The sequence below is a fragment of the Musa acuminata genome, chromosome BXJ1-10 (genome assembly GCF_036884655.1).
Source record: "Musa acuminata AAA Group cultivar baxijiao chromosome BXJ1-10, Cavendish_Baxijiao_AAA, whole genome shotgun sequence".
Taxonomy (NCBI): domain Eukaryota; kingdom Viridiplantae; phylum Streptophyta; class Magnoliopsida; order Zingiberales; family Musaceae; genus Musa; species Musa acuminata.
The window spans coordinates 34,554,285-34,570,080 of NC_088336.1; the positions used below are offsets into that span (position 1 = coordinate 34,554,285).

General features: G+C 41.4%; 2 protein-coding genes across 2 annotated transcripts; one reads left to right on the forward strand and one right to left on the reverse strand.

Moving 5' to 3' along the window:
* Window positions 1–240: 240 nt before the first annotated feature.
* LOC135594674 (transcription factor bHLH94-like) lies at window positions 241–2,175 on the forward strand. Its single transcript, XM_065085098.1, has 3 exons — window positions 241–1,038; window positions 1,470–1,859; window positions 1,960–2,175. The coding sequence occupies exons 1-3, from the start codon at window positions 607–609 to the stop codon at window positions 2,065–2,067; spliced, it is 930 nt and encodes a 309-aa protein (XP_064941170.1). The 5' UTR covers window positions 241–606; the 3' UTR covers window positions 2,068–2,175.
* A 7,593-nt stretch (window positions 2,176–9,768) lies between these two features.
* Window positions 9,769–10,872, reverse strand: LOC135594851 (RING-H2 finger protein ATL52-like). Its single transcript, XM_065085360.1, has one exon. The coding sequence runs from the start codon at window positions 10,870–10,872 to the stop codon at window positions 9,769–9,771; it is 1,104 nt and encodes a 367-aa protein (XP_064941432.1).
* Between the last annotated feature and the right edge of the window lie 4,924 nt (window positions 10,873–15,796).

Below are 15,796 nucleotides of genomic sequence, written 5' to 3' on the forward strand. Positions count from 1 at the left end.
CTCGTGTGATGCAGAAACCGGATGGAGATAAAGAGTAAAACAAGCAAAAGTTGAAGATTTGCGGACGTAGATAACAGGAAAAGTTTGACCTAACAATGGACAGAGTTCCAGGGAGAAGCTTTCAGCCTTTATGGCCGATGACTGCAGAGGAATTGGAGGAGGGACACTGGTGGTCACATGGCCTTTTTCTCTTTAGCGCACATAAGCGACAGCGCAGACACACGTCGACGCTCCTCAGGAACCCTTCAAGATATGTAGAGAGGGAGAGCTTCTTCTGTCATGGCTACTTTCCTGTCAGCCTTTCCCCATACCCTTTTTGCCCTCGATCTCTGTGCTTTGACATCAGATCAATTATGGACGAATCAAAACAAAGCTCAATTATAACTCATCGTAGCCAACCCCTCCTCTACCCATCGCCAAATAAACTAACGCACGCCATGTTACTTGTGTCTCTTCCCCTCCTTTGGCTTCATCCGGAAATGCTGTGCTGTTTCTTTTGGTTTCATCGAGGCCTTTAAGTTTCCCTCTCCGCACGGAGGAAAGGGGCGAGCTCGCTCGGTCTGAGTGCCTTGATTTGTGTTTTCCCCGGAGTCGACAGCGAAGCATATGGCACTGGAAGCGGTGGTGTTCTCCCGAGACCTCCATGGCTGCACCATGAAGGAGCGGTACAACGTGGGAGGCGCAGCATGGTGCCGTGCCTTCGCTGAGCACAAGGGAATGGAATCAGAATGTGAGGTCGGTGGTGGAAAGCATGGGAGTTTGGACGCCCCTTGCACCTCCCTGACGCCAAAGACCGATGCCCGCGGTGCAAACACGCCTCCGCCGGGGACTGCTGCAAAAGACGGTACTGATGGCACCGCCGGCCACGAGGCGCCCGCCGGGCGGAGGAAGCGCAGGCGCACCAAGACATTCAAGAACCAGGAAGAGGTGGAGAACCAGAGAATGACCCACATCGCCGTCGAGCGCAACCGGCGGAAGCAGATGAACGAGTACCTCGGGGCGCTCCGGTGTCTCATGCCGGCCTCCTACGTTCAAAGGGTTCGTCATCCTTCCCCCCTCCCACCCCCCCCCCCCCCCCCCCAACCCATACTTAATTCGCGTCGATACCTAATAGCATGGAGGTCTCGCTTCATTACATCTGCTAACAACGAGCCGTGCTTTCATTTTCTACATCTGTGTGTGTGCCATCTGATGATCTCTCTTTATCAGATGTCTTGTTCGTAGCGTAAAGTTTTCAGAGCCTAGTGGCAGACTTTACAACCATGTCTGGTCATCGTTCGGGTCCTTTGGTTCCCAAAATGACAAAGAATCTCACTGTCTCACAGCAATGAGTTGAGAGATCATGTCATATGGCTGGTGGCTATAACCAGTTCAGCTTTTATTGCTTTACCTCTTAATAAAGTCTCTTAAAATGAATGAATGAGAATGAGATTTAGCGAAGCCATCATCATGTCATGCATCATCATCAGGGTGATCAAGCATCGATCATCGGAGGGGCGATAAACTTCGTCAAAGAGCTCGAACAATTAGTTCAATCCCTCGAGGCCAGGAAGCGAATCGAGCAAACCGCGGACGCAGCTCCTTTTGCCGACTTCTTCACCTTCCCTCAGTACTCCACCACCGCCTCCCGGGGAGCAAACAACGGCCCCGCCGGCGAAGAGGCGCAGGAGAACCGGCCGGCTCTGGCCGACATCGAGGTGACCATGGTGGAGACCCACGCCAATCTGAAGGTCCTCTCCAGGCGGCGGCCGAAGCAATTGCTGAAGATGGTGGCGGGCCTGCACGACCTCCGGCTGACGATTCTCCACCTCAACGTCACCACCGTCGCTGAAATGGCCTTCTGCTCTTTCAGTCTGAAGGTATAGCAAGTCAGCCACGCGGCACTCTTCCTACATGGCTTGTTTGCCATGGAATTGAACGAACGGTGTGTCATCGTTTTTGTTCTTCGGTTTGGTGTAGGTGGAAGACGATTGCCAACTGAGCTCAGTGGATGACATAGCAACCGCAGTCCATGAACTAGTCGGCACGATTCAAGAGGAAGCCGACCGTGACACCACCACCTTCTGATCCTGATCTGATCACAAATATGTAGATGTATTATCCAGCGTTCTTATATGCAACTTTTGAATCTTATTTTAGCTAATGGAAAGGCTGTGATCGCTGTTGGTATCTGAATCCTTGAAGAGAATGTGCGTATGTGTGTGTGTGTGTTCTTCAGGAAGAGGATCTCTCAGGCCTTTGGATGAGAGGTTACGAGATGAATTGCCATGTGATTTCAACAAAGGGATGGATGTTGCTGGAAAAGGAAGAAGAGGACAAAGGGTGACTGCTTCCTCCCATTCGTGATGCAGTGACAACAAAATTTGATTCATTGGGGCATAAGAACTGTAGGACACATTTACCTGAAAATTACATGCCTGGGGACTGAGACAAAGCAAACATGATCTCATGCTCTCCAAAGACCCACCGTCAATCCATGGCTGTCGATCACGGTATGGGCCAAAAACAGTGGTCCCCTTTAGAAGTCTCACATTTAGATCTATTGCATGTAAAAGAAGATTTAACCATGCATCGTAACATGATTGTACTACTGCTAAAACCAAGGTTCCAACATTCTTAACCTGCTCCAGCTCCTGGCTTGGATTTAAAGCATAAACAACTCTCAGAAATTAATCTGAAAAGAATATATTCAGTAAACAGTTGAATCTGTCTAAAAGGGAAAGAAGAAACTTTTAATGACTGTATCCAAACACAAAGCACCATTAAGAGGGATCATCCAACACTTCTTGAGATGATGAACCACAATCACAGACTACTACCACCAAGGGATAGGAGCTATTTTGTTGGCCTTTCCACTGCAGGGTGTGGTTGAAAGAAAATTTGATGTAGACTATTTATGATGGAAAGACAATTGCATATTTTAATAGCATCCAAAAGAATTAGTGATTACCAGCAGCTAACATGAAGAGTTCACAGTAAAAATTTCTGTAGCATGTGAGTCTTTGAATTGCAGGTGCCATAACAATTCTTAAATTCCCATAGTTAATCAGATGTCCTAGAGTCAAGGTAGCAGCTTGTAAGAAACCCACAAAAGGCGGCCTGGCTTCTCATAAAAAGAAGCTGAAAACTGTTGCCTCAGATGGATAATCCACGATCATGACAACCAAATACTGGAAAGTAAAAGCCTGCTAGAAGCAAACACTTTGCAGAGTTTTCAGCTATAAACTTCCACATTTTGGCACTTGACACGTACATTTGGAGACTTAATACTGTTAAGCCAACAGGTCCTCGATTGGTGAATATGATCACCTACACAATTTGCAAAATGATGATTAGAAGCTCGAAGAAAGAGTAAATACACATTGTTTCAGAAGTAAAAGTGAGAATGAAAGATATAGCAAACAGTAAAAATGCAAATGACAATATGACCAGTACCTAACTAACATTATCAACAATCCTTCTTATCTGTGCACAGTTGTGAAAGCAATATGTGTGTTGGTGGTGAAATGAACCTAGAAAAGCATGTGAGGGGCCACTGTTAAACACTAGAACCAAAGTAAGTTGACAGACAACAGTACATTTATCATTTAGTTTATGTATTTGTATAGTGCAGCGAAAAGTAAGTCCAACTGCACATGCATGCTGTATGTAGAGATTATGGTCCCCTTACAACAGCAGAAGAAAGAGAAACATGAACATGTCCATGACACCTTGGAAATCAAATGGAAGCTTCATAAATAAGAGAAGTTCAGGATAGCAAACTAACAAAGTGTCACAGTGGTGACAATCAAACTTATTGCGAATAGTGGCCATAAAAAACATGCAAAAAAGGAAGCACAAAGTGAAAGAGCATTACAGGCAATTTCTGGAATGAGGCCACATATCTATTTCTTTTCCACAAGGAATCCACAAGATTTGAATTCAACACTATGTACTTAATTAGCCATGCCATATCTGTGAACAATCACCTCAGTCAGTGTTTGTGTAAACAGCTTCAAAATGTCAGAAGATGACATCTAGAACCAGAAGGCACTGTGACCATCCACCAAGGAAAGGTTCTTACCTAGATGAAACATAAGTCAATAAACATGCCTTTCAGGTGGCAACAGAGGTCAACCATCCAAATAATATATAGTGATCTAAAGTGCCCGAAAAAAGACAAAGACATGGTTCTTTATGTTACAATCATGCTTAATTAGCTGCAAATATAACATAATACAAGTCACAAGATGAACTGTACTCCCATATCTATACAAGTCTTGGGGCTCATTACAATGAAATTAAACACATTGCCTTATCCATCTGCAACTTGTATGAAAAGAATGCTGATCTAAAAGATAAATGAACACTTACAATCTTCTGCATTAAAATCATTTTATCTCATCTACATGATCAGAATTGAATCACCAAGAAGCTCACACATGGGCACACGACATGAACACTATACAATATAGACAGAGTGTCATGACTAATATGGTCAACTTGTATGGACACAAACATTTGATATATAAAAATATTGCATGTATAATTTAGTCGATTTCTGGTTGTCATATTATAGCTTATAATAATAACAATCATTTACAAGTTACTACAAATTTATAGCGATACTAAATTCAAATATAGAGTACATATATATTGCCAAAATTTGACACATCCAGAAGGCTTATATAGATGACGCAAATGGACCATATACTGATACATGTATAAATGATAAGTGAACTATATGTCTTCAAGTTTCCAAAATGTCTCCGGAAGTATTTAAAAAATATCCACCTATTACAACATGAACACAGCAAGCATTTTGAAGTCTCAATCCTTCATAGTTGAAGCAGACTGGTACAGGGTCAGCTAGTTGAAGCAGATTATATATTTCTAGACTAGTTAATATCTTTTGCCTTCAGCCTTTAGAATGTTGACTTCAAATGAACTATCCAATTGATCTAGCAGTACTTATTGACTTTACCATTCAAGTAAAAACCATTAGTCTCTCTAACAGAAGATCGTATTTAAAAGTTAACATGAATCATCATAGTCATAAAGAGTTATTAGTTCATTTATATACCACAAAAGCATCCTTATTAAATAGATACCTACATACAGTCAACCATCAGAACTGTTTGGAGATTGCCTAGTAATTGGTCAATTCTTTAAGATGATATCTGAAAAAGCTACTTCAATAAGTTAAAGTAGTTCATAATTCTTAGAATCTTGCACAATTTTACAGTGCATTCAAAGTTTTTAGACCCTGAAAGATTCTAAAAATAATGAAGATACAATGATGTTAATCAAATCCTTGGCATCTTACACTATGTCGAGGTATTAAAAACTGGTCGGACCAGTACATACTGACCAACATTTACAGGTCCAACCAGGAGCTGGCATTTTGACCAGGCACTTTCGCTCAGTCCGGATCGAATTGTTATTATCTTTGAATCTGGACAGCATGTCAATAGTTGTTGACTGCCAGCAGCAGCCTTCTCCTCTCCTCCTCTTCATCGCCATCCTCCCCTTGCCATCCTGTCCTCTTCTTTCTCCTCATCTTCCTCCCGTCTTTTTTTCCTCTTTCTTTTGGTCTGTGCACATATGGCATATTTTTTTGCTGCTGTGTTGGAACCAGACCAGTCTGGCCAAGGACCAGTACAGATCTAGACTAAAACTTAAAATCTTGCACTATCTTACAATCCATTCAAATACAGAAGTTTTTAAAATTAATGAAGACATAATTTAAACAACAAATTCACACAGAAACAAATAGCAACATACAGAACCTTCGGAAGTGTATTGATGTAACATTCTTGGGAGCAAACCATATATGGAAAACTACTGGTAGAGTGCACTCATGTCTTTTCATACAGATGTAATTGATGATGCAGCAAACTATGCACGGGTTAAACCACAATTCTGTTGCAATATAGTGACTCTAACAACTCTTCCCTGTTTGCATAAGACTTTCTATATCTACAAGTCAGGATTTGTACTTCATAACAGCACATATAACTGAAAGGATATACCACTGAGTTCTTCAAAAATACCATTCCCCTGACAGAGGTCTATATTATTTTTGAACTTCTCCTAGAAAATTTGTCAGAAGCACACAGAACTATAAGTGTTTTCTGAAGTGCCTCAACCATAAGGTGTATTGCACAAATATGTTGAGGAACACATTAACAATAAATAGAACAGCAGTTAATGAAACGTTGTCATTGGAAGGGAAAGCCCTATAATTCATATGATACAACTAAGTTATCAGTTTAATGCTACACATTGATATAAAGACCAATGATGATGCTAATATAAGTCATGCAATATGATGACTGATGAAACCTCCTACTGCTGTCCATGTAACAAAGAGGAGAGTTTTCCAGTTCTAATTGGCATTTTACTTGTTAAATATCGGAAACAGCAATCTCTACCAAAAGAAATTTCTTCATTAAAACAGAAAGAGGCTTTCTAAATAATGGGCATCTGGCATGGTTATATTGATCAAAAAGATAATAAGAAGATTTCCTTTAGCAAGCCTTGCCTCATTGGTTTAGCATTATGACTTTAGCGACCATATAATATTTAGTATAAAATTAATGTGAGTAGAGCCACATATGATTGGTTTTTTTGGTCCAAATTCTGTCAGAGCTATCATATGGTATTACATAACTAATAACATAATTTCTTGGTGATGACTTGTGCCATGAAATTATAAAGGAGGAACAATTATGTAGACACACGTCAAGCATCCAAGAAAACAAAGAAATAATGCCATTTAATCTGCTATAAGGCAATAAGATCAATTTGTTCTACAAGTGATGCTAATTGTAGTCTCCCTACTCAAAGTTGTACCAGAAGATTTTTGTTCAACAAATTATGAGAAAATTTGACATTTCAGACCAGTGTACTCGAAATTTATTAGAAATCTCTTGCTATTGTTAGGACTCTGAAGTAAGAATTGCACATGCTAGTCACGTTGACCATGTCAGTGTATTACTGGCATATTGAGATGGTACTGCATTGAGGAATGCCAAGTCAGTGTATCTTGGTTTATAATTATGAGATTTTATGTAAAGTTCAAAATCTTGATAGCTATAAGAATTGAAGTACAACATCTATAGGATGTAGGTATAACTAGGTTATAAGTACAAAATCAAAGATGTAAAAGCAAATGCGGTACATTAGGAGTTCTGCACTAAGAACTTGGTAACAGTAAGGAGCAAGCATCATTGACTGAAGTTGGTGGAAGAGATAACTATGAGTCACAAAAGCCTAATATTGCATTGATGAATCCCAAAAGCCACATTTGGCAGAGTTCATTTTCTCAAATTCAGCAAATAGTTAATGAAGTGAAATTTCATGATTCAACCAAGCAAAAGGATGGAATAGATTTTTCTGGCGAGCAAAATTATTAGCATCTCAGGGATAAGCAACCAGTTCACAAACAATTAGAAATCATAAAATAATATTTTTCTTTGTTCAAGTGAAACTATTTCAAGCTATGAGAAATACAAAAGACATTGAAGAAGGACAATTTGAAAACATATGTCAACTCTGCACTGCTAAAGATTCTCATGCAATCAGAGATAGCAACTGAGCCAGGGCAGGTTTTACTCAGCCCATCCTTGTCCAGTCACTCAAAGTACTCATTCCATAGTATCCCGGCTTGACTCAAGTTAAGAAATAAAATATAATCCTTGACCCACATAAAAACCAACGATATTGATTTTGTTTCCTTGGCTTACCCACATGTGAATAAATTATGAAACTATAATAATTTTATTACTACATATTATGTAATAAAAAATATTTACATAAAATTATTGGGGATTGGATTTTTTTGTGGGATGGAGCTAGCAAGGATGGGGTGTAGTGGGTTTGGAGCAAGATAAGCATATTGGGCTTGGACAAACACAAGCATAAGGTCTTTGTTTCTGTCGCTACCCAATTTTTGAAAACTACACCCAACACTGGCGTTCCCTGATTAAAACTGGTTGAACCGAAACTAATCAGGCCAGATTGGGCTGGTGCACCAGGGGTCCAGGTTGAAATTGCATCCCTATCCCTATGTGCAATTTAGTAGAATGAAGAGTCCCTCACTATGTGCAATTTAGTAGAATCAAGAGTCCCCACATAAATAAACATGAATTCTGCATGCACATTTCATTCGCAGCTTTCATCACAATGCAACTCATGTAGGCTCTTTCTAGCTTCCAACATATCATGCATAAGGGTTTTGTTTTGTGTTCTATTTTGTAAAGGTAAGGTTGTTATGAATCATATTGGTTGTTATATGGCTTTTTCTCACTATGTATACTTGTATAGTATTAGCAGCACACAATACCATGCATTTGTGCACATTAAAGCGGATGCCTGAGAATTAGCTCAAGTTCCCAGATTTAGTAATTGGAGGGAAGTTCTGTAAAATAAGTTGTATTCAGCAAAGAGTCACATGGACGAATGAATATGTGAATCTCTTAAACAGAAAAACTAACTATATTTCACGTATCCGATTAAAGACAGATAGATGTATACTTTCCCAAGTAGTCAAGTCTAAATAGGTAATGTAATTTTATAGTGTCGATAGAGGGTGGATCTTCACACAATAGTAAGGTTGATCCTTTGTGATATGGGAGACCGGAGGTAAGACTTCGTACATTGACCATTCCCAAACTCTGCATTGGAGGGAGTCTTTGGGTACACTTTTTTTTTTTTTCTTTCAATTTTATAGTGTGGATCTTACGGTGTGGATTATACAGCATCCAACTAAGAAGAAAAAGTGTTGATGATATAGGCTCTAAAGATCCCCATTCTGAGACATGTAGAGATACTACAAGTATAATCGAATAAATAACTTAATAAATAAATCAATAAAAAGAGAAACATGTAGTAAGTCATGTAACATACCAAGAATTCTTTTTATGGTGCATATCGAACTGCATTACCTAATCCAGCTGTTTAAATTCATCATAAACCATGGTAGATGTTAGTTGGATTAACTATTATGCATGTTAAAAAAGGAGTTGAAAAGTTTCTCATGAAGTTTCAAGTCAAAAGAATTACCAAACAAGGATAAAGGGGGTAATGGAGATGGAAAAAGGGGCTGAGAACAAACATATTTCATTGATCCCCGCCCCTTTAGTTCAAGGGACCAGATAATTTCTAAACCTTATTCATTGTTAATATGTACTCAGGCAAGTATGAAATCAGTAACTGGTTAGCAACCTCATTTAATTTTCTCACCTGTCAATGGTTCCACATGGACACCATGCAATACTGGCAATTGAAAGGCCTTAATACGTCGACTTCTGTGAAGGGTCTCAAAGTGCATACAAATTTTGCTATCAAGGGCATTCAGTTGCCTTGAAAGCCAACAGAAATAAAGAACAAGCACAAGAAAAAGCTTTACCAAATGAGTCTATCAACCCATGAAACAAAAGATATCATTATGCATTTAGAAAAGGAAGAAAAAAAAACCAGACAAATAAGCAAAGGTTGGCTAGAGAAGCAAACCAAAGTTTCCTCCGTGCCATCAATGATCAAATAGGATATAGATTAATCCGAGAAATAAAGAAGTGATAATTCATGCATCCAACTGATTTGATAGCAAAGATGCACTTATTTCGATTACTGCAAACCAAATCCTTCAAGGAAAGCACCCTTTTTGAAACTCCCTCGTAATTCATGATTATCTAAACAGAAATATGCAGCTCCAGACTTTCCTGAGACTACACATTCTGTTCAAAATCCGCAGATATCACGACTCAAACCAAAACAGAGCTCATATTACATAGGCATGCTATGGATTCTGGCAACCCCATGTCTAGAGAAGAAGAACCCCCTTCCACTGCTTGATAACGATCTTTCTATATCTGAATGTTCCTTCCGAACAACGATCCCTTTGGAGGAACTTCCCTGCTTTACCCCATTGTTTTGGACAGTGTCTTCCTCAGAGGTCTCATCTTTCCCTTCCTCATCAATCATGCTTTCTTCTGGCTTGACTCTCACAATGATAGAATTCATCAGTGGAGTGTCCATCGAAACTGATCGCCGAACCTGATGCAATCCGAAATCCCGCTTATCGTCTTGCGCTAGTGACGCAGAACTCCCAGGCGTCGGATGGAACGCTTCCGATGTGTTGATCGGAATCCCAATTGCGATCATGCTCTCCGATGTTTCTCCGTTCTGCTGCTCCTCCGGTGGTTGAATTCCTATATGTGGGTCCTCCGCAGGAGCAGCGAAGACAGAATCGAAGTCCACTGAACCAGCGGAGGCAGTGACAGAAGGGGCGGGGGCAGCGGCGGGGTGCGAGAGTTCGCCGTTAGGGTCCACGATGTGAGCCCGGCAGATGGGGCAATTGACGTGGGCGCCAAGCCAAGTGTCGATGCAGGGAACATGGAACGCGTGCCCGCATTTAGGGAGCAGACGGACAAGCTCCCCGTCGCGAAACTCGCCGAGGCACACGGAACAATTGGAGGAGCCGTCGAGGAGGCCGTCGCCGGCCCGATACTCCGCCACGGCGATGGATCCGATGGTGGCCTCGTCAAGGCCGACGGTCCGGATGTACCACACGTGGTGGAACGGCTCCCCGTCGTCAAGGGGCGTGTCATCGTCGTTTCCATCGGGATTCGGGTCAACAAAGGAAGCGGAGCGGACGGGGCGGCGGCGGCGACGGAGGACGGCGTAGTAGGTAAGGGAGAGGAGTAAGGCGGCAGTTGCGATGGCGGCGGGGATTAAAAGGAAACTGACTAGGTGGCGGCCATGATGATTGTCGACGTGCAGAGGAGGTGCAGAGGGAGAAGGAGGAGGAGAGGGAGGAGGAGTGGCGCGGCCCTCCTTGTCATAATTCGAATGGTCCTCATCGGAAAGCATCCGCCGGTAGGCAGTCATCGAGGGTAGAGCTTACGTGCGATTTCACGGAGGATGATGTGCGGAGAACGGTGTGATCCGCATCGCCTGAGCTCCGCCGGAGACACAGAGAAGAGGGGGGCGGGGGTGCGCGGCAACAAAGAAGTCGTCGATCCACAAGTCAACGAAGTGGATCCCACATTTGAAACGTGGTGCATTATTCGGTGCTGTGCGACGGTGGGTTACAGACGTGGAGTACGAAACAGCTTTTGTCAAAAATACTCCGAAACCCGTTCATCAACCGCGCATCAGAGGTGGACCCCACCCGACGATGCCTTGTGGGACCTCTTCGGCTCTCCAGTCAAGTTGCACCAGGTGAAGTCAGACGGGTACGAAAACGTGGATCACATTCGATTGGCACGTTGGTTCTTGGAGAAAGTTGGGGCCACGAAATGTAGACCGCAATTAGTGGACGAAACTTTGGGCATTCCTTATCTACCGCGCAGAGGCTTTATCTCTCTATTTCGAGAATTCCATCGGGCCGTGCTTCCATCCATCACCTACCTTCCTTGTGATTAAAATCAACGGTGGAGCCCCCATGGAAACATTTACTTTAGATAGGGAAGGTCTATCTGCCGGACCTCACTGTCGCCTTTGTGTTTGTGGTTATGCCTGCAAGAGGCATTTCGAAGAAAAATCCAAGTTGAGACGGTCAAAGTACATTGTATCATTGGGCAATTCGAGTGGCCTTTCAATTCAACCCTTCGTTGAACCCAGGGCAGCGCTAACCCTGCATTGGTGGGATGTGTTTGACTTTGTGGTAGATACTTATATTCATGGCCACCCAAGGTAATCAATCTATGGTGACCACCCACCCTGGTAGACCTCGCTTCTCCACCTCAGATTGTGGTAAGCAATCTGATACCGTGAAGCTGTCTGTTTTCAGCAAATCCTGAAATATCAAAGTGATGATAAGGGAAGTAGCAAAATTTCCAAAATATCCATAGGAAGATCCTTCTCTTTGAGCATGAGATTGAAATGGATGAACAACAGTGCTTAATAAAGCTTCCGATTGTTGATCATTATATTGTATAGAAGTTAGCTATTTATTTTATTGGTAAGAGTTTTTCACTGTGTTTTTTTAGCTTATTCTTCAATAGGTACAAATACTGAAAACATAAACCTAGTGCAGACACTTGTAATTTCATCAGTTGACAAGTCTACAACAGGCACCAACCATTTGCTGCATGAGCTCTCTTTTATTGTCTTTTTTTTACATCAATGATGATGCCGGATATAGATATTTTAAGCAGCAGTTCTCAACCACCAATCCTGACCATGGTTTTTCCCTTGTGAATCTGACAAGTTAGCTGTTCAATCTGACATTCAGAAGTAATTATTAACATATTTAAATCTAGACATATTTCTATGTAGGCTTCAGATATCATAATACAATTGTCAGATGTTCAACCATGTTTTACATCATTTGACTAAGCTCATACAATTTGTCAGATTCATTATTGCCTGTCCAGGATGTTCTATTCTTGCAGCATTCAAAAGTGATTCTGGAAGATGAGCAAATGTGATTATAAAAGAGGGTTGTGTTTGTGTCACACTTTATTAATTTAATCTTTTCAATCTAGTAGAATATCATACCCTATGTTTGAAGTTGAAGCAGCTGAATTGTCCTTATTTTCTTTCTCTTTTAAACTGAATAATTATTGTGATTCTGATGAAAATGTCAAGTTGTATGATGGTTGAAGCAGAGTCCAGTTCCTGCATATAATGGCAGGTTAGCTTATCTCAGATGATTGCTCAGTACTAGTAAAGTTGGAGGATTAAAACTAGAGGCAGAGTCCAACTTATCTCAAATTTGGTACCATGTTTCTTTGAGTTTGGATGACTCCATCAAGGGAGTGACAGGAACATTTGCTTCAATCAAATCACAGAACCTAAATTTTCTACGGATCAGTCTCTTTGCTAGTTTACACATGATCACCAGTGGCAAATGGAAGTGTTGATGGAACAAGACTTACCAACAACCTGTTGACATAAAGAAGGACCGATGTCAGTCCTTCTCCGCTCCATTCATTGGATACTGGAGAAGAAATTTTCCATCCGAAGAGATGTTGAAGGGACCAAAAATGAAGTCTCAGAAAGATCACAGGCTTTTTTGACCCTGCAGATGAAAGGGTTGGCTTGTTTATTTGGTCTTCCTCTCTGTTGAAGAAACCTTTTCCTCAGCCAATTGCAAAACAACACATCCTTTTGATGTCATCTTTATCCAGTAATAGTTATTGCAGTGAAGAAGTTAATCCAAGGTTAAGTTCATTTCTTCTCTTCTGAGCCTTCTCTTGTTATCATCTTATCAGGAACATGCTGTTTGCAAGGGAAAAAATGGAGTTATTTTTCAATTTACTTGAACAACAGACATGAGTTCTCTTATAAGTGAATTGTTTGATTGATTTAAGATCTCCTGTTGTAGGAAGCCTGAAGAAGAAGGGGGCTTTGCAGACGGAACAGACTGCTGATAAAGAAGGGAAGGATGCAGGAATGGGTGCATCTACAGTCAAATTTAATGATCTTATTATATACTATTAAAACTAGACCTACCAGTGGCACATCTTATATTCATATTGAATGGTGAAGGATCTAAACATTTCAACCACAACATGGATTTCATTCTAGTAAATTAGCTCATCAATTGACATTCATCCTCCTTTTCTTATATTTGTCAATGTCATATGGTTCTGGGTGTTCTATTAGTTTCTCTTGCCATGGACTTCAAGCTAGAATGGTTGCTTGGAATGATGTATTTTGTTCACTCTATTTATTTCTTTTCGTGTTTTCATTTATATTCTAAAAGAAGCATTCACAATTCTCTCCTATCTACTAGAAAACTATAATACTGTGCATGGACGACTAATCAGAGCAGACACTGAACGAAGCTCTTGGAAGATGAGCTTCATATCTTCATCGGCACTAAAGTTAAGCTGCTTCATATCTTCTTAATCCAACACAAGTAAGTGAACAGGGAAAATTAAGGTTGCAAGCGATGAAAGTGAGATAACAGTTGATCCACTTGTCAGATGAGAAAAGGGTGCTCATCAACAAAAAATAGCAACCCCAAACAAATTGGATTCTCGAGAGACCTGCGGATGACAACGTAAATCCTCTGACTCTCAAGTGCCGTAGTTTACTTCGATAGCCTATCCATTATGTACAACAAAGCAGGGGATTGTGTATGACGAAAAATTGGTGTAATGCAGAGGGATGAAAATTAAACAGCAAGTCAAACCCAGCAGTATGTTTAGAATCCATAAGATCAGTCCACGAGTGACGGAAAGAACGAGAACTTGACAAGCAGTTCACTGCATGTAAAAAGTCTTGCTTGTATTGCCCATGCTTCTGACAGGGAGAGCTGCAACTTTGTAGAAGTTATGCGTCGCTTTTTCAATCTTTTAAATGATTCATTGTTGATATCTACTGTTTATGCACTTTGGTATAGTGTCAGAAATAAATCTACATCATCAACAACCTCATTCAAACCTTCTCGGAAGAGTTCCACGCATGGCAGAAACAGCTGAAGTCTCCCTGACCTTTTTACCTTGTTCTTCAGTCAACCAGGCCGGCTTCCAGTAAATCAGATCGCATCCAAAACTAATGCTATTGCTTTTTCGAACGATACTTCACATCATAGATTTAGGATAAGATAAGATATGCCAGCAATAATGTGTTAGTGATGATGATGATAGCTGATAATATTTTCTTGTCGAACTCGCTTTCCTATCGGACTCCCCTCTTTGTCTGCTGTACGGTGCGTGCCGTCTTCGTTGCTACACCAGCCGTTGCCATGACCACACTCGGCATCACCATCAGGTGCGACCACAACAACGAGGGCCTGTTTTGGTACGGCCGGCTGCTCGCCCTTGGTAGTGGCCTGCCTCGTTGTCAACTGTCGATCCTCAGCTTCTGCTAAGAGCTAATTGCTATAGATTTCTCTATCAAATTGCTGCAGCTTTCTTCTCTGTTGCAACTTTCTTCTCTAATGTAGCATCGTTGCAGCTACATCCTCTACTGTAGCATCATTGCAGCTACCTCCTCTACTGCAGCATCGCTACCTCCTCTGATGTAGCATCGTTGTAGCTACCTCCTCTGTTGCACCTTCCTCCTTTGTTGTAGCTACCTCCTCTACTATAGCTTTCTCTTCTACTGTAGTATCACTGCAGCATCGTGCAGCTTTCTTCTCTGTTGTAGCATCGTTGTAGCTACCTCCTCTACTGCAGCATCGCTGCAGCTACCTCTTTTGTTGTAGCATCGCTGTAGCTATCTCTCCTCTACTGTAGCATCATTACAGCTACCTTCTTTGCTGCACCTTTCTCCTTTGATATGAGTACCATCTTACGAAATAAGGGGAGAATAGCTTCAATGTAAAATAACTTTTTCAATAATTCTTCTTGTCTTCGGTTCTTTCCGACAGCTGACACTTCTTTTCGTTCCAAAGGCGGAGGACAACGATGAGGCACAGCATTTCATCTAACACCAAAGCTGCAGGTCATCGAAGATAGGAATCGCGTTAGCTGGCAGCTCATTCCAAGCCTGGTAAAATAGAAGTCACCTTGGCGACCAAGTTATGCTCACACTTTGATGAAAGGATTCATCAAAGGTACAAAAGGACAAAAGGAAAGGGAGATAGACATGCCCCAGTATGTTGAAGGAGACTGCAGATATGTATGATCACAAGCGAGCAAATGAACGCCCATTCCGTGGAGTTGGTGGCTGTAAGCAAACCTAATCCCCGTTGTGTGCCTCAACAGAGTCAACTTGTCTCTGTGGGAGGCGGCTGTGAGAAGGTTTTACCCGTCTGCAGATGTTTGATAGATCTCTTGTCGGGGACACGAGCAGGAAGGAATGATATCTTAATAAATGATATCATCTTAATTTCACATGCTAAGATAAGGATGTA

Excerpts from the sequence above, each read along its gene's own strand:
- LOC135594674 (XM_065085098.1), top strand. The coding sequence starts at position 607 with ATGGCACTGGAAGCGGTGGTGTTCTCCCGAGACCTCCATGGCTGCACC. Across the intron at positions 1,039-1,469 it reads CGGCCTCCTACGTTCAAAGG|GGTGATCAAGCATCGATCAT; the intron begins GTTCGTCATCCT and ends CATCATCATCAG. Across the intron at positions 1,860-1,959 it reads TCTGCTCTTTCAGTCTGAAG|GTGGAAGACGATTGCCAACT; the intron begins GTATAGCAAGTC and ends GGTTTGGTGTAG.
- LOC135594851 (XM_065085360.1), bottom strand. The coding sequence starts at position 10,872 with ATGACTGCCTACCGGCGGATGCTTTCCGATGAGGACCATTCGAATTAT.